The sequence below is a fragment of the Vanellus vanellus genome (genome assembly GCF_965231255.1).
Source record: "Vanellus vanellus genome assembly, chromosome: 27".
Taxonomy (NCBI): domain Eukaryota; kingdom Metazoa; phylum Chordata; class Aves; order Charadriiformes; family Charadriidae; genus Vanellus; species Vanellus vanellus.
Window position 1 is genome coordinate 2,055,388 of NC_138932.1, and position 17,893 is coordinate 2,073,280.

At 60.0% G+C, this 17,893-nt stretch overlaps 1 protein-coding gene across 2 annotated transcripts in view; it reads left to right on the plus strand.

Moving 5' to 3' along the window:
- SNX27 (sorting nexin 27) overlaps window positions 1-14,966 on the plus strand; it is a gene marked incomplete at its 5' end in the record, with an annotated part of 31,635 nt that extends 16,669 nt beyond the window's left edge. Inside the window, 9 exons of one of the 2 annotated variants that reach the window (XM_082496281.1) lie at window positions 171-235; window positions 1,017-1,121; window positions 2,187-2,265; window positions 4,341-4,504; window positions 5,701-5,790; window positions 8,032-8,181; window positions 8,518-8,646; window positions 8,892-8,951; window positions 14,812-14,966. In XM_082496281.1, the coding sequence (XP_082352407.1) occupies window positions 171-235; window positions 1,017-1,121; window positions 2,187-2,265; window positions 4,341-4,504; window positions 5,701-5,790; window positions 8,032-8,181; window positions 8,518-8,646; window positions 8,892-8,951; window positions 14,812-14,859 (890 nt within the window). In that variant the 3' untranslated portion in view covers window positions 14,860-14,966. Of the gene's footprint in view, window positions 1-170; window positions 236-1,016; window positions 1,122-2,186; window positions 2,266-4,340; window positions 4,505-5,700; window positions 5,791-8,031; window positions 8,182-8,517; window positions 8,647-8,891; window positions 8,952-10,886; window positions 11,126-14,811 lie in introns of those variants that run through there. The other variant, XM_082496282.1, reaches the window with a different exon arrangement.
- Between the last annotated feature and the right edge of the window lie 2,927 nt (window positions 14,967-17,893).

Below are 17,893 nucleotides of genomic sequence, written 5' to 3' on the forward strand. Positions count from 1 at the left end.
AAGCGTTTGCTTTGAGAAGGTTTTTCCGGGGTGGAGATACCACCTTTGTCTCACGCCGCCTGCGGAACAGGCAGTTGTTATTTCCATGTCGCCTTTGGGCGGGCGCTGGGAGGGGAGGTCTCCCCCTTCCCCCAGGCACCCCACTAACCCCGTCGCTCTCTGTCCTGCAGTGTGTTCGATACGTGTCATTGGGGAGAGCGACATCATGCAGGAGTTCCTGTCGGAGTCGGACGAGGTAGGCACGCAGGCGACAGCGCTGAGGCTCCGCCGTGACCGTCCCTGGTACGGAGGCCATAAACGCTTGGTACAGCCGCATCAGAGACCAAAGACGTTCCCCGCCAAAGCCTCCGTTGGTGGAATAGAAAACCACGGGAGGAAAAAAATCAAGGCTGCGTTTTGCTGTCTGTCATTGCACGTAGGGAACCTTTTCTCCGTAGCAGCAGCGAAGAGCAGCTTTGCTGCTGCTGTCGGAGGTGTGCACGTACCCTGGCGAGGGCAGACCCAGCGGAAAATGCATTCACCGACTTCCCTGCTGGTTTCTGTGCTGGTGGCAGCCCAGTAGCTTCGCATTTGTGAGCTGTTTGTGTTCGTCAGCCTTTGGCCAGAAAGGCAACAGGCGCTCTGAATACCAGTCTGTCTGCCTGTCTCTCTCCTGAGATTTGAGTTGCCGTCTGCCCTTCCACTGCCGTTCCTTTTCCAACCTTTCCACGGGGAGTTAAGTTGCTGTGTCCCAGACGTTTCTCTCGCTCTCCACTGGCAAACCCGTGGATGGAAAATCCTACCCCGTCGTGGTCTGAAGCGGTTTGCTCAGCTTCCTGTCTCGGAGCAGAGCTTGCGTCTTCCTGCTTTCCGAATTTCCCCGGTGCAGACTGGAATGGGGTTCCTGAGGCTTGTAGACCAGCCGGTCATTAAAATGACCATTCTAATTAGCCAGCGCGAGGCAATAAATAGTCTGTAGAGCTCAGGGCTCAGTTCGTGTGACGCGCATTTCTGTCCTCTCTTCTTGCCTCCTGCAGAATTACAACGGCGTCTCAGACGTGGAGCTCCGAGTAGCGTTACCAGATATAACAACAGTGACAGTCAGAGTCAAAAAGAACAGCACTACAGACCAGGTGTACCAGGTGAGCTCCTTCTTTTCTTGCCCTGACGGGAAGATTAACATGTTTCTGTGTTAACCAAGACCCCGTGGGCACCCGCTTGCTCCTCTCGAGTGCAGGTGGGCATCAGTGATGCTGGGTTGCTGTAGCAGAGAGGACCGGGACGCGAGAAAGCTCCAGCCTTACGCCATGCTGAAGCAGCGTTTTCGCCGGCAGGCTTGGCTGCAAGGACAAGAGTCATCGCTGAATTAATTTTCACTGATAATATCTTAAAGCCGGCGGGTGGCTCTAAGCACTAGACAGATTGTGTGTTGTGGCTTGCAGGGGCTGCGGTGGAGGAGTTGGAGCCAAGAGCTGTCTGCGGCCAACACAGGAGTCGGGCTGGGGCTGTGTGGTGGGACAGCGAGCTGAATGTTCAGGGTAGAGCCCCCTTTGGGGAACCCTCTGGCCAGGTGACAGGTTTAAGTGGAAAACTAAGGACAACTGACTTCAGCCGACGCTGCGGGAGGAAAAGTGGAAGCTGTGAATGGATAAGGGGCAATAAGATGACGCGGGGGAGATCCCTTTTGAAAGGGGAACTAAAACTGTTGCTGCGAGGGAAGGAGCCCCGAGGGTTGCGAAAGAGCTGGCCCTCGCGAGCCCCAGATCTGCACGGCGGAGTCCTGCAGATGGGATGTGGGGGGGCACAGCCTGCTGAACTTCGTGTCACCTCCGCCGAGGTCTGTGAGTTTTGGCTGTGGTACCAGCGTGCAGGACCGCGGCGTCATTGGAGAACGCTCCTAGGGGAGGTGCGCGCGCCTCTTCTGTTAGGAGCTGGAGGCATCAGAAGGAAAGATGCCCTCATTGTGAGCCATGGTGGCACGTAAAATCTAGAGCAGTTTACAGGAAGGTGAGAGCAGGGGAGTCTTGCTTAAGAAAACATCTGGTTTTACTGGAAGAGTAAAATTCAGGTTTTCCGTGGTGACTAACACCTCGGGTTAGCGAATACTTGGGAATAAGCTGGATGAAGCCAGCCTTGCCCCGGAGCGGGACAGACAGCTGCTGCCTCCTGTTCTGCTCACCCCATTTTCCCCTTCGGTTGCTCTTTAGGCTGTGGCTGCAAAAGTCGGAATGGACAGTATTACCGCAAACTACTTCGCCTTGTTTGAAGTGATCAATCACTCCTTTGGTAAGTCTTTTAATCCCCTTGGTGCTGACGAGCGACTGAGGAGAAAGCTGCGCAGCGCGAGCAGAGCCCGGTGGCACTCTCATTTAGGTCTTATCTCTGGTTGCAAAATCCGAAGCCCCCGGGAGGAGTCGGGCAGGCACGGCGCGCTCGCGTAATGAGGAGCCCTCGAAGTTTGACGGCTTTTTTTTGCTGCCGCTTGACTTTCCCTTTCTTAAGCAGTTCAAGGAGATGAGCTTTTTGTTAAACCAAGAGATGCATTTTACTCTAGTTCAGAGGGTCCAGGGAGCTTAGGAAAAGCAGGCAGCGTCACTGCAACGCAGCCGTCTCTGGAAGGGGGGGCACCGGCAGCACCTTGGGACGGATTTTTCCCTTTTCCTTTGCTGGAAAGGAAAGACAATCAAGGGCGCACTCGCTCTGCGCGCACAGAGGTGTGGGGTGATGCCCAGACCCCGGGGGGAGATGTGCTGCAAGCTGCATCGTAGCTTCTCATCTCTCCTTCCGCGGTTAAATCCTGATGGTATTTGAGGCTTGACTGTGGGATTCTGGGCGATCGTTTTGGCACTTAAGTAATTGCCGTCCTTCCAGCTGAGCGCGTGCTGGGGTCTCCTGGCTGCTGTTCACATCCCCGGCTGCAGCGATCTCTGGTTTCACCCGGCTTCACGACGGGTTCGCTGAAGCTGTAGAGAGGCCAGAATGTCGCGGTCGCACCACAAAATGGGTGTAGTGGTTGGTTTGTGTTTTATTTTTTCCCCTCTGCTGGGTTTTAAGCCAAGTGTAGCTCTCGTTCCCAGCTGGGTACCTTCGTTTCTGGATTGTCATCTCTATGCCTCAGACTCATCCTGTCGTTACAGCAAACTGTGCCTTGTAGGAAAGATTTCTAGGGCTGTTCCTCACGCTCACGGGATTCTGGCTGAATGGCAGGGGTAATTTTTAGCTGCTCAAAACCCTCCTAAAGTGACTCGTCTCACAGAACAGGCTGGGTTTGCGTTCAGGTGCTGACCCTGGGGCAGCCAAGATCACCCGTCTCCTGTAAAACTGTTGGCATCGCGGACCTCCTCTGCCAGCGGGTTTGCAGTCCCTTTTTGAGGGGTACCAAGTGCTGCTGTGGCAGAGCAGGACACACACGGGACAGGGACACAGGGAAGGGAGGACCAGGGCTGGAGGGTCGGCGTGTTTCGGGATTGCCGAGGCAAGGGCTGCGCGGGGAGCCTCGAGCGGGAGTACTGGCTCTCAGGCGACGGGACGCTGCGGTGTGCTGGCACGGTCTCGCACAGGAAGCTTTTACGGTGCCGGACTCTAACGGGAGCTATTAGTTTCCCGTTCCTGTGAGTGCTGCACTTCTCAAACGGTGCTGGAAAGTAAAAACTCCAGTTAACCTTTACGGCTTGTGCTTTCTGGACACTCACTGTAAACATCCACGTCTGTTCCTGTCTGGATGTGCTCTATTGAATTTCTCTGGAAGCCGTAAGCTCCATCTGTATAAGACAGTGACCGTATCCCCGCCTGATGAAGGAGACATACTGGCACTCGCCTTTTTTGTCCATCGTAGCTGGGTATCGCAGATTTGAACACAATAAATGTCCCGAGAGGTGGCTCGCTGGTGGCCCAGCTGCTCCAGCTCAGCTGAGGAGCGCAGCGGGTTTTGCCCGGCCTCTGCTGGCAGCCTGCGAGGATGGGGGGGGACACCTTCTGCAGTCCCCCCCACGCTGCGGGGACAGCGCATAGGTCCAGGACACTGTGATCCTAAGGCTTAGGCAGGGCGGACCTCCCCGTGCGCAGCAGGGGATGGAGGTGGGCTGTTGTGCGGGTGCTGGAGAGCCGCGCTGAGCTCCCCGACGGCCGAGAGGAGTTCGGTCTCGCGCAGGTCCCTGGCTGGGCACGAGGGGCAACTGCAAGGGAGCAGCGTGGTCTGGCACTGGGGAATTAGGCATGGGAAAAAACTGGATTTGGTCAGGGAGGAGAGGAAAGGGCCCTGGAGCCGAGACGGGGTCCTGGTCCCGAGTGCCGGCCACACGCGGCGCCGCTGCTGCGGTGCGGGGCTGTGCGCTTACCTCCATGTCTTGTGCTTTTTCCAGTGCGCAAACTGGCGCCCAATGAATTCCCCCACAAACTCTACGTGCAAAACTACACCTCGGCCGTGCCGGGAACGTGCCTGACCATCCGAAAATGGCTCTTCACTACAGAGGAGGAGGTTCTTCTCAATGACAATGACCTGGCAGTCACCTACTTCTTCCATCAGGTAGGTGCCCAAGAGCTGTAATTTCTTACTGGAGGTAAGGCAACACAAGCACACGGCTCCCGAAGCGTCCTCTGGTGCGCTGGCAACAGTGTGAGGTTGAGGACCAGCCCTGCTTGGGTGACTTCAAGGAGTAAGGTCCGTGGCTGGGTGCATCGGCGGTGCTGTGGCGAGCTTGTGGCCGAGTGGCAGTCGGGCCGGGCGGCAGGACTCCTGCCGCTCTCGCTGCGGCAAGTTGCCTTCCCAGGGCAAGCGAAAAGCATCGCGGGAGGCTGCGCCCCTTGGGTCGGATTCTGTTTTCCTCCATTCTGTGTGTTGTCAGTGAAGGTGGGGAACAGACTTCTCCCTGTTCACCTGAAGGAAAGGGGACGTTTCTGCCTGTGATTTCGCTTTATGCAGATTCTCTGGGATGAAGTGAGTCCGAGAAGAGCCACGTTCTCCCATTGCCTGTATAAAGCCAGTCTAGGATGACCAGCTCAGAGGTAGATATCTGCGAAGTTCAGTAAGATGAATCCTGCTCTCTCTCAACCACCAAAACCGCTGTCCCAGCACTCTGAACTGAGCCTGTACCAGCCTCTGGTACAAACTGAAATAAAAACAGTAGTTGTCAAATTCTTCGATCTCCTAGACTGGATCCTTACTGGCTGGCAGCTTTACAAGCCCCGGTGCTGGGGGCAGGAGCCCTTGCTGGGGTGTGCAGCTGAGGAGTGAAAGGAAGGGGCTGTGTACCTGCTCAGTCCTGAAGGAAAAACACATTTTCCTGCCAAGGCTCCGGCAGCGCAGTGGGTGAATGCCAGCACCGCTCTGCTGGAGGCGGCTGTGGCTGTGCGCGGCGTGGAAGGGTTGTGCCAGCCTGTCCTCGCCTGTGCCTGAAGGCAAAAGCAGGATTCCGGGGACCAGCATTTTCAGATCCATCCTTTTTTGCCCAGGGACATTCTTCCAAAGTCTGGCCAGGTGCTTTGGTATCTGTGTGCTCCCCGGGGCAGTCAGAGGCTCGTGGCAGGAGTCAGTGAGCGCAAAGAACCACCTCTCTCAGCCTCTCCATCCCTCTGCCTCTCTGGGGACGTTGGTCGCCTTCTGGGGCTGTGAATTTGGGTGGCTGTTCAAAGCAGCCTCAGGGCCCGCCAGGGAAAGCAAAGCATTGTGGCTCGGAGTCCTCTAGTCTGACCCCTGGGTTTCCTTTCCCTGTTTCTGTTTAGGCTGTTGATGATGTCAAGAAAGGCTACATCAAAGCAGAGGAGAAGTCCTACCAGTTACAGAAGTTGTGTGAGCAGAGAAAGATGGTCATGGTGAGTTATCCTGCCTGTCCTGTTTGCAGCGCTGTGTCTGGAAAGGAGACAGTGGCCCAGGTTGCCCCGAGAAGCTGTGGCTGCCCCATCCCTGGAGGGGTTCAAGGCCGGGTTGGACGGGACTGGGAGCAACCCGGGCTGGGGGGAGGTGGCCCTGCCCAGGGCAGGGGGGTGGAACGAGATGATCTTCAAAGGTTCCTTCCTACCCAAACCATTCTATGCGCACAGCCTGGAAAAACACATCTTTCTTGGAAAGCAATAACCGTGGACAGCTTTGGGGGGGGGTGGGGTGGGCTTAGCACAGGAGGGGTTGGTTGGCTGGGCGTGCAGACACACGGGAGTGCCAGGCGCGGGGCTGAGCCCTGCCTGGGGGTCGGCTGCTGCGCGAACCAAAACCACCCCTCGTGCCTGGCGCGTTCGCGCAGCAGCTTGTCCTTGGCAGCATCACCCGCTGACTCGGCTCCAAACAAGGCAGCGATAAAACCTCGCGGGTTACTGCTGAAAGGTGAGGTGCTTAACGTGTGGTGTAGCAATCTTTCACCTGCAGCCCTGCGCGGACGGCTCCTTCCTCGTAATCGAGAGGCAAAGGTCTCTCTCTGCCTCGGACTGTGTCTGAGACGGTGGTGCTGGGCTAAGCCAGGGGAGCGGTGGGTTCCGGCCAGCGCATAATGCGCACTGCTGCCCCCTCGGTGCTCCAGTTTCTTTTTCTTTTGTCCGGCCAAAGTCTTCCCAAATCTCAAATCCCGTGTCAGAGCTCGCTGCCTGGTCAGGGATTTTCTCCCTCTTATCACTTTGCCCAGCGAAACGCTTGGGGCAGCTTGGGGCTTGAGGAGCCCGCCTGGCGTGGAGGCGGGGGGGGGCGAAGGGGATGCCCCGAGCTGGGCTGGGAGATCAAACAGCAGAAGAATCTGACTTGTAAATAACTTCCTGAGCTGCTCGGGGTCCTGCGTGAAGGCGGGCTGCCCTCTCCCTGGCTCGCTGCGCCCTGCATGCCTTCTCCGGGGCAGCTCTCGAAGAGCACTGGCCTTGGGATCCCCTCCTCCAGCTTGGCTGCTCTTGGCCGGGGCTCAAACCTTCCCCAAAGCTGGTTTGGCTGTGGTAGCTCCGAGGGGTCCCTGCTGGGGGACTATCTCCGGGTGGACCCCGCGAGGGTCACCTGGAATGCTAAGCCAAGAAGGTTAACTATTACCTAATGTTAAGGATTAATAAATAGACACTTCCTCCTGTGGGTTATCTCGTGGCTCTTTTGTTTCTGCTTCTCTCGATGGCTTTCTAATGACGAAAGAAAGATCTGAATCTTTGGAAGGGTATATCCCACCGTATATACACACACGCGCTCAGGTGCAGTAGGGCCCCGGTGTAGCGGCAGGACAAGAAGACAGTGTCCGTGTCCCAGAGAGCCTGTGAAGTCGAAGTACTTCATCCTCTACCTCCCCCCATGTAATTAAGGGTCCTGCCTGGACCAGTGCTTGAGGATTTGCCCCCTTCCCCCGGTCTAGATGCGGCTTTTTTCTTGGTTAAAAAGTCACTTCAGACTTTGTTGTAGTTCTCCCCTGTGTAAACCTCATGCACCGAGAGGTCGTGTGGCTCTGGAGCACCTGTCCCTGGAGAAGCTCCGGGCTTCTGCCACGTCCCGAGCTGTGACCGAGCTCCCGGCTCTGCTCCGGTGTCTTCACAGTTCTGCTTTGTCTGTGCTATGGTCAAGGAAAAAAGAAATGGCTTTGGGCCTTTTCATGAGTTGTAGCGTTTGCATCGAAGGACTCTGAAAGGCAGATCCCACGTCTGCCCGACAGCCTCTTCTTCTGGTCTCCCCGTCAGCCTGTAACGGTCCGGGGGTGGCTCTGGCCACAGCGGTGATTTCGGTCCCGGCACGGCTTTAGCTCTTCGCTGAGGTCCGTACCCCTCCCGGGGGAGCACGGTCGCGCTGGTCGGCGACTCCGGCTGCGCCAGCGCTCCTGGAAGGGGCTTTTGGCATCCGAGGCTGTGAGGAGCTCTGTGTTTATCCATACCTGGATGCATCCGGGGGTTGGGGAGAGGAACTGAGGGGCCGGAGGGGTCTCCTTCCTCCCCTTGGCACAGCCCTGCTGCCCTGGGGGGGGTCGTTTTCCTTCGGAGGGCGGGATACAGCCTCCCCGGGCTGGGGTGAAGCCAGGGATTTCCGCGGAGGCGGTGCGGGAAGCGGGAGGATGCAGGGCTCCCCTTCCTCCGAGCAAGCTAACGCCGGTGGCTCTCTCTCCGCAGTATTTAAACATGTTACGGACGTGCGAGGGTTACAACGAGATCATCTTCCCCCATTGCTCCTGTGACTCTCGGCGGAAGGGACATGTGATCACAGCCATCAGCATTAAGCACTTTAAACTCCACGCCTGCACAGAGGAGGGGCAGCTGGAGGTAAGGGGGGCTCTGAGGAGGTGGGCTCAGCCCCTGCCCTCCACCTCCCTGCGCTGTGGGGACAGGGGGCCGTGTCCCCGAAGTTCTGGGGGCTCAGCACTGCTGCTGAGAGGCCTCCGGAGGGATTTCAGCAGTGGTTGGGAGCACAGGGCTTTACCCGGCTGCTCCGTGAGCGTTCCCGCAGCCGCTTCCTCGGCTCCTACCGTTCTCTGCAGCAAGGCTGTCCCAGGCGTCCTCGCTCCCCCTTCGTGTGGCTGCGCTTTTGCCACCCGATCTGCCGTAAACCTGCCCGTCCTCGCAGCGCGCTGGCCTCACCCCCGTTTCCTCTTCCTTCAGAACCAGGTAATAGCGTTCGAATGGGACGAAATGCAACGGTGGGACACGGACGAAGAGGGAATGGCATTTTGCTTTGAATACGCACGAGGAGAGAAGAAACCCCGATGGGTTAAAATCTTCACCCCCTATGTAAGTACCCCTGTTCTTCGCAGATTTGCGAAGGAAAAGCCCAGAGCCCGCTTGTTTTCCCTCTAGAAAGCCGGAGGAGCACCCGGTGCTCCAGCTTTTGGGGTGGCAGGAGACGCAGGGGCCGGTGGCCACCAGGAGGAGCCCGCAGCTCAGGGAGCTCTGGGCGGGCGACGGGTGCCAGAGCCTGGGCTGGAAGCCAGGGCGGCTCTCGGGGGCTCTGAGGGATGCTTGCTTTCTCTTTGCAGTTCAACTACATGCACGAGTGCTTCGAACGGGTTTTCTGCGAGCTCAAGTGGAGGAAGGAGGTAAGAACCTGTAATTGCAGGGAAACGCCTTCACCTTTTCCAGGCGGCTTTCAGCGGCAAGCGTTTCTGCCTGGTCCTCAACAGCAGCTTGGATGGGGAGTAATCGGGCGCGGAGAGGAGTGATAGCGGGTCTCCAGGGAGCGCGGGGGCCGACCGGCTGGCTTCCGAAGGCCTGGGCTCTGTCGGTGGAGGGTGTTTGACATTGCAGCCGGAGCCAGGAGCTCCCAGTGCTGGGAAAGCCTCGTGCAGGCGTGACTGACCAGGATAACCGGTTCCCAGGCTGCGCGGCTGCCGCCGGTCTCTGCCCGGTGTCTGCTGTTGAATGCAGATGGCAGAACGTCCATCCTCCGGAGAGATTCTGCAGGTTGCTGAATTATTCAGAAAGGGTTGTGAGAGCCTGCGGCGAAAAGCTGCTGAGAAGAACGAGGAGGTTTGGGGATTTTTTATTTTTTTTTTTTTTTTTGTCCTGAATCCAAGCCTGAGGTGTCTGCTTAGCCTTCTCCCATTGAAGCTCTGCTCAGACCTGGCTCCGAGCCTCGGGAGAGGAGATGCACGCGAGCCCGCCCTGCCTCCATCCCCGCTGCTGTGCTTCCCCTGTCCCCTCTTCCCACCTGAGGGAGACGTTTTATCACCTCGCATCCGTCTGCTGCTCCTCCTTGGGGTTGGCCCAGGTCTGTCGTTCCCCAGGGACTGCTCCCGTCAGCTTTGCTTGCGGGGAGGAGGCAGAGAGCAGCCAGAAAAGCTGCGTGCACTCGGCTTGCTCGGCCAGCCCCGGGATGCTCTGTCCCAGCTTCACGCTGTGTGTGGCTACCGAATTGCTATCCCGTGTCTCCGCTGACTCAGAGACGTCACTCTCCCTCGCGGGGTCAGAGATAAGCAGCTGTTGGCGGTTGGATCCTCTTTTGTTGCCCTTGATCTGATCAGTGCTGTTGGCATCGGCCCTCCGGTTCCCGCTGATGGGTTGTTTCGGCCGGGCGATGGATTTGGGTACCTGAAACGGGGCTTAAACGCGGCAGGTCTGAAATGGTGATCCAGGAAAAATCTGCCCTGCAGCTGCCCGCTCCGAAATGGGAACGATGCCTCCCTCTTTGCTCACCTGGAAGTTTCTTCCTGCCTGCCGGCCATCGGCCCGCGGCAGGGGCGTTGGTGCTCGCCCTCGGCGTGGCTGGGGTCCAGGCTTGGCACCGTGCTGCGCGCGGGAGGCGTGTTGGAGATGCGCAGAGAGCGCAGGGCCTGCACCGCGGCAGCCGTGCTCGCTGGAGGGCGTAACAGCGGGATGGAGGAGCATAAACCTGGAAGAGTTTTCCAGGAAATAAGACAACGGGATTCTTGGCTTGCCTTAGCATCAGGGGTGGAAGCTGAACCTGCCGCAAGCAGCCGGAGACCGGCAGGCAGCGAGGAGACCTCCTGGTGCTGGGCTGTGCTCCAGTGTCTGCGGAGTCCCAGCTCGGCCCATTTACCAGCGGACCATTGCAGGAGCAGTGGTCAGGAGCGTCCCCAGAGCCCAGACCCGCTCTGTCCCGGCCCTGAGCCTCGCGGCGGGGAGGAAGAGAGGCTCCATAGCGTGTGGTTACACGGTTCGGCTTCGTGAAGCGCCCAACAATTCCCATGCGCAGAGCCGAGGAACGCGGCTCTGGGGTCTGCATCACAACTGGAGGTGACATCTCCGTCCCTTGTAGGAACAAATCTTTGTGGCGCTCATGTTGTTCCACGCCTGGGAGCTGCCCGCGTGGGCTGCCTGGCTTATTCTCCAAATCCCAGCTCCTCTGTAGCTCCCCGTGTCCGACGTGCCTGGAGCACCCCGGCTCCCGTCCCGATGCTCTCCCGGCTGCTCCAACACCAGCTGGTCAGCCTCCTCCCGTCCCCCTCCAGCTCTGCGTTTTTATTTATACCCTTTTTTTTTTTTTTTTTTTTTTTTTTTTTTCCCCTGTAAAGGTGGAGGAGGAAGCAACAGACAAGGATAACAAGAACTGCAGTAAAGACAATATGTGCAGCAAGGTAATTGGGCTGAAAACAAACAGCATCTGTGCTCTCTGAGCCGGCCCGGCTGCTCTGCTGCGGCCGTGCTCTCTCTCCTGCCCCTCCGCTCCAGTTCCTCTTAGCGTAGGACGGTGCCCTTTCATAGCGGCTCCTCCTTGGAGGAAGGTACAATACCCTTCTGCTGCTTTTCGTGGGATAGAGATGGCTTTGCGCTCAAAGGCCTTTTTCCCGACGGTAGAAACGCGTGGTCCTGCCTTGCCCGGCTCCTGGACTCTGCCCGTCTTTGGATGACCCGGGACGTGACGCCGCAGCTGACGGCTGAGGTCTGAGCCGCAGCTCCCCTCTTCCCCGGAGGAGAGGGAAAGGGCACAGTTGGAAAGGGGACAAACCCGCCTTTTAGAGGACCACGGACGATCCCGCAAGCCGCGGGTTAGCGGCACGGGGTTTTTCTCTGCTGTTTTTCTGCAGTGGCGGAGCAAAGAGCTTTAGGGATTGACAAATGCGGGTCCTGCAAGAGCAGGGAGCAAAACCACTTGTGCTGTAGCACCTCCTAAACCCTCTCCTCCTGCCACGCTCCACCTGACCGTTTTCGCGTTCAGCCTGGACGGGATTTAAAGCGAAACACTTCAAATCGCTTCAATATGCGCTGGGACACATCCATGAATGTCGCCCGCCTGTCTCTAGGAGATCCTCTTGTAGGGTTTTATCCCAACGCCTTTGCCGCTGCGTACGCACGGACAAGGCTTGCGGGGAGTCGTCTCGCACGGTAGTGCCGTGGGGTGTGCCGGGAGCCGCAGCCCCTGCAGATGCCCCTCTGCCGGCCGGAGGCTCATCGCGTCCTCCGCCGGGATGCGGACGTGCCGCTCTGCCGCCGCGGACCCCGCGCGCTTTGCCCTACTCCCGCTTCAGATTTTACTGCTTTGCTCTGCTCCTCCGGCGTCGGAAATAGCCGCGGGGTTATTTAACTTGTGAGAGGGAAAGCGCGGTTGTGTGTAGTGAGGCTGAAAGTTGTTAACCCCAGCGGTGCCGGAGGCGCTTCCCTCGGGCGGGAGGTGGGTTGCGTTGGGTAGAAAGTGTTGGACATCAAAGAGGGGCAGGAGCCCCCGTCTGCGGGGGAACAGAAAGCTGTAGCAGACGGTGTGGGATGCGTCACCCGTTGAGGAGAGAGCCGTGAAACCCGGGGGTGTGGGAGCCTCCCGCCCTGTGTCATACTTCCTCTGCCAAACAGATCCTGCGCGATAAGGGCTCCCCGCGATGGCGCTGGGGTAAACCCTCCGCTCCCGGGGCGCACCTGAGGAAGAACGGGCTTCGCGTGTGCGCCGTCACGCCTGTGTTCCTGTGTTGCCCCTTGCCACTTAAAAGCGGGTGTTTGATGTCTTCTCTGCAAAGCCTGGAGCCGCCGGGAGGGTTTCGCTGGTGCTGCTGGCGGGTGAACGGGGCGGCTCTGCAGAAGCAAAGAGACTCCGTTTGCCTTTGCCGTGCCGGGGCTCCGCTCCGCGTGAGTTGCCGGGAGGGCACCGTGGAAGAGCTGCTGATGCCCCGGGACTGCTCAAAACTTGTCCCGTGCCCACCTCCAGCAGCAGGCGCTGGAGCTTCCCTCCAGGGAGGCGGCGGTGGTGAGCGCGGCAAACCTCCCTGGCAGGGCTTGTTGCAATCGGCGCAGCCGTGCCGAGGAACGAGCTGCGAAGCGGGCTCTGGCCTCGGCGCTGCAGCCTTTGAATGCAGCAAAAGCCACGAGGAGCAGCCGCCGCCGCCTCTGCCCTCCCCGGGCCCCGCGTCGTGGGAGCCGAGCGGCCAGGGCTCGTGTGCCAGCCTGGCTCGCGCCGGCGCAGGCACCGGCTGTGGGTTGCCCTGGGCTCGGTTCTGCTTCCTGCCGGGGTCGCCGCTCGCAGAGGAGCGCCCGCAGCGCTTGCTGAGCGTCGCCTCTTCCCCGCAGCGTCTCTAACCCGCAGTAACGGATCTGGAGAGGGAGACGAGGGGAAATGCTTCTCCCTCCCTCCCTCTTAAATGGGTTATTCCTCAGTGCTAAACATCCCGTTGTTCTCTGCTGGGGAAATTGATCTTTCTCCCGTTCTATTTACACAAATCTGCGTGATTTCACCCGGTAATAACGAGAGAAGCCCTCGGCTGTGGCTCCTGGCCGCGGCCTCCCCCCGGGGTGCGCTCTGTGGATCACCGCCGCAGCTCCCACCACCCCCGAAACTCCTTTTGGGGCACGGCGCATCCCCCCGCAGTGCTGCCTGGTCCCCCCCGACCCCGTCGCCAGCGTTGGGGCAGGGAAGGGTGATCCCGGACCAGGAGTATTTCCCGACCGGTCCCTCAGTACTCTTCTCTCCCCGGTGTAAAATAAAGAGATTGATGGAATCCGACAGATATTTTACAGATGTATTTAGTGCTCTGTAAGCGCTGAGTTGCCTCCCCGACCGCAGATGCTGGCCGATAACGCTGGGTGCGCTCAGGAAGAGCAGGTTTGAGGCTCAGCCCATCGCGTCTCGCCCAGAAACGGGAACGCGGCTCTTCGTCGGACCCTCGTGGTCCCCGCTGCCTGGGCTGGGACGCGGTGGCCCTCCCCCCCCCCCCCTTGTGTCCCTTCTCCACAGGGTGCGCGCGGCTCCCTGCAGGATGAGGCTGGCTCGCCGCGGGTGCCCAGCTCTGTTTGGGGACGTCGGGCTGGCTCGGACCTTATAGGTGGAGTTTTGGGAACGAGACTGTGCCACGGAGTGGGTGACAGGCACCGGTGCCCCCCCCCCCCCCCCGGTGACCAAGCCGGAGGAAGGGGGGACACGGGGAAACGGCTCCGTCCTCCTTTCGCGAGAGCTGAGCTGCGGCTCGGCTTGGCGTAGCCTGTGCAAGCGTGATTTGGGTTATTCGCAGCCTCTGGCCCTTTTCTAGAGGGAAGGACGCTGGCGGAGCCGGGAGGGAGCGGAGATTCCCGGGGGGCATCCGTCCCATTCCCGGGGCTGCTCCTGCCCTCCTTCCATCTCCCGCTGCGGCCGTCGGGCTGAGCCGCTTTCCTGCGGGGCGTTATTTGCCGTCTCCTCTGCACGGGGCGCGTTCGTTAGAGCCGGAGGGGCACTGGGATGCGCTGGATTGAGGCTCCCGGTGAGCGCGGCGGCGGCTGTCCGGAACGGCAAACCCCCGGCGGGAGGGCACCGGTGTGTGTCCGAACCCTCAGCTCATCCTTCTCTCCGTCGCTTTGGGGACTTTCCCCGAACGCCACGGCCGTCCTCGCGTGCGGTGCATCCCGGTGCCATCCCAGCATCTACTGGGACTGTTCCAGTCCCCCCTGGCTGGAGCTGGAGTCTGCAGGACCCTCCTTTGCCTTCGGGGCTCCTCTCCCTTCGGGGGTCAGAGGTGGCCCAGGGAGGGGCGGCAAAACCACCCCGGCTCGGCTTCACCCGCTGGGGGGGGGATCCCCCAAACCTGCTGCTCCGACGGGGCCACGGCACGTCCCCGTCCGGGGACAGTTTTCGGAGTCCCCTCCACTCCCATAAGACCCGTCTGGAGGAGCCCTTGGCGCGGGGGGGGCTCACAGCCGTGCCTGGGGGGCAGACCCCCTCCGGTACCCGGACTGGGACGTGTGTCGGTAACTGGGAGGGCTCCTGACTCCCCAGCGTGGTCTTGGGGTGCAGTTTGGGCCACCCGGGATGGGGCCGAGGGCTGCCGGGGCGCAGAGGGGCTCGGGGGGAGCCGCCGTGGGACCGGGACCCCTCCTGGGGGGTCGCCTGGTCGGGTTGGGGATGGGCAGACCCCCCCTCCCAGGGTCCCCCCCGGCCCCTCTGCGCCCGCGGGGCTGCGGCAGCGCTTGGCGGGAGCGGGGAGCTCGGCTCTCCCCGGTGACACCGCGCGTTTAATGTCCTTTTTCTTCTTTTTCTTACAGAATATCTTTCAGATGGTGCGGTCACAGCAGAGGGACGCGGCCACTTAGCCCCCCCCCCTCCCCCCCACGCCGGAGAGCGTAACCCCCCCCCTCCCCCCATTAACACTTAAAATTCTGTTATTGTATTAAAGCCCTTAAACTAAATATTATTAATAATAATACCATTTGTGAAGGTCGTGTTTGTGGAGCACAGCGCGCGGGGGGGCGGGCGGCCGCCGAGCCGGGGGGGGGGTGTGGGGGGGGTCCCGCTCCGGGACGGACGGCGCTTTTCGTTTTTACAGCCGGAACTCGACGCGTCGTCCCGTTGCGCTGCTCAGACGTATGTTCGTATGTGCGTAAAAAAACAGCCACCGGCGCAGGACCGCCCGCCCCTAAAAAGCTCTGTGTATATACAAATCCTGCGCACGTGTACCCACATATATATATATATATATTTAACATTTCATAGCGGTGGCAGTACCTTTTTTTAAGCGTGCGGTTTTACACGCACCGCTCCTCCCCAACCCCACCGTGGTGGTTTTCTAAAAACTCACTTTAGGAGAAAAAACAAAATAGAAAAGGAAAAACCAAAACAGAAAAAAAAAAAAAAAAAAAAAAACAACCAAAAAAAAACCCCAAAAAACCAGAAAACGTTATTTTTCCCCCGTGTCGTGGTTCGATTCTGGGTATTTTTGGGTGGACTTTGAGCGACCGCGGGGGACGTTCGGCTCCGGCAGCACAGCGCCGCGGTGGCGATGGCACCTCGCGGGTTGCAGGATCCGACCCCCTCCCCCCGGGGGTCAGTGGGGCCGACACATCCGGACTTTTCGGAGGAGAGGGGAGAGTGCTCCCCAAAACCCGCCGGCTGCAGGCAGCGACGTGCCGGGGGCTCGGCCGGCCGAGCGGCGCCGAGGAGGAGGAGGAGGAGAAATAAGGTAGAAAAAGCTACTTTTGGGCCCGTCGCCGCGGGGGTGCCCGGGTCGCCGCGGGGTCTGTGAGATTTGGGAGACGCTGTTCCCGCTGCTCCCCCCCCCCCCCCGCGGGAGCGGAACGCGGAGTGGGGCCGAGCGTCGCGGCGACGCCGCTGGCAAAGGCCACGCGTTGGTTTTGGCGCAGGGTGTGCCCCTTTCTGCCCCTCTTTCGGGTCTTTTTTCTGCCCCCTCCCCAAAATACCCATTTATAACCCCAATAAGGGAAACACCACCACCCCCATTGCCCCCCCCTCCCAACCTCCGCCCGCATTTTGGGTTAAATTCCCGGTGGGTGCGGGACCTCTCCGGCTCGTGGCGCGGGCGAAGGCGCTGCCGTGAGCAGGGAATTAATTAGCCCAGCGCCGCAGTAATTGGATTTGCGCTTGGCCGTGTCTCTCGCCCCCCCCCCCCCCATGGGGCCGCTGTCCTCGGGAGCCCCGTGCGGCCCATGGCCCCGGGGGGGGTCGGGAGAGGTGCGGGGACCCCCCCCCCCCCGTCCTCACCAGCGCCGACACAGCCCCTGTGCCGCGGCCCATCCGTGCAACGAAAGCGCCGGGTCTCAGCAATAATCCCCCCCCGACACCCACTGCCCGTGAAACGCGTGTGTGTGTCCGTCCATCCGTCCGTCTGTCCGTCCCCCCCCCCATTTCACTGCCATCCGCATCCCCTTTAATTTATTGGAGAGAACTCTCAATTGGCTTTTCGCTGCGGTATCTTGTCTTTTTTTTTTTTTTTTTTTTTTTTTATTTGTGAGTCAGAAATGTGAAGAAAACGACAAAAAAAAAACCACAAAAAGAAGGAAAAAATAATAAACACATCCCCCCCCCCCCGCCCCCTTCCCCTTCCCCCCCCCCCCCCCCCCCCCCGGTGTTCCGTTCCTCGGTCTCTAACCGCGCCGGTTGTTTGGTAAAAGTCACTTAGTGTAATTAATTGTAACATATTCTTTTAAATAAATTGATTTATTGATGAAACTACTGGGAACCGCGGCCCTGCTCCTTCCCGCGGGCGCTGGGGGCTGATCCTGCCCCCCTCCCTCCCGCCCCCCACCCCCACCCCAGGGGGGGGGGGTTGCCGATGCTTTAGAGTCTCCTTTAAGCTTTTTTTTTTTTTTTTTTTTTTAACTTATTTTATTTAGACAGAAAAAAAAAAAAAAAAGAGAAAAAAAAAAAAAAGAGAAAAAAATTAAATTATCCAAAGTAACTGCAATAAATAGCAAATAAGTTAAGCGGCGGCGTCTCAACCGCAGACGTCGACTCCCGGGGGGGGCTGCGTTTCCCCCCCCACCCCCCACCCCGCGCTAACGGCCCCGCGCCCCCCACCCCATCCCACCCCCGAAATCAACTCAGCAGGTACCAAACCCCCCAAAAGGGGGGGAAGAGAGCGGCCCCCCCCCAACCCCGTATTTACAGTGGGGAGCGGCGGGTGTAAACGTTGGGGGGGGGGGAGGGGGAGGGGGGCTGTGGGTCTGGACGTTTGGCTGGTGGGTGCCCGGCGCACCCCGGGTTTGGCCGCTGTGGGCCCTGGCAGAGCCGGAGGCGTCGTGTCCCCGTGTCCGTCCCCGTTTCGGCTGCTCCGGGTCCCCGCGGCTCCCGCTGTGCCGGTGCCGGCCGTGCTCCGGCTCCCAAATTTTGGCTGGTTTGTGCCCGGCTCCTCTCAGCTTCGGCCGCTCCGTGTCCATCCGGCACCCGGACGCGTCGTCGGCACGGCCGCGCCTGCCATGTGCAGCACCGGGCACAGCCCCACGGCGCAGCATCCCGCTGTCGGAGGCGGCGTGCCGGTGTCGGAGCATCCCGGTGTCAAGAGAGTCCCCATGTCGGAGCATCCCAAATTTCGGCTGCTCCGTGTCCGTGCAGCGTCCGGCGTGCCCCGGTCCCGGCTGTGCCCTGGGGGTGCCGCCCCCCTGTACCCCCCCACCCCCCCCCGGTGCAGCCGCCGGTGCCCGTGGGTGAGGATGGGGGAAACTGAGGCAGGTTGGGGGTGGGGGGGTGGGGGGGGGTGGGCGAAGCGGGGTGGCAGTGTGTGTCGGGGAGGGGGTCCCGCTGCGCCCGGGCACGGCCACCCGGGGGGCCTCGGGGGGGGGTGGGGGGGGTACCGGGGCCGTACCCCCAACCGCGGGCATGTCGTCGTGTCCC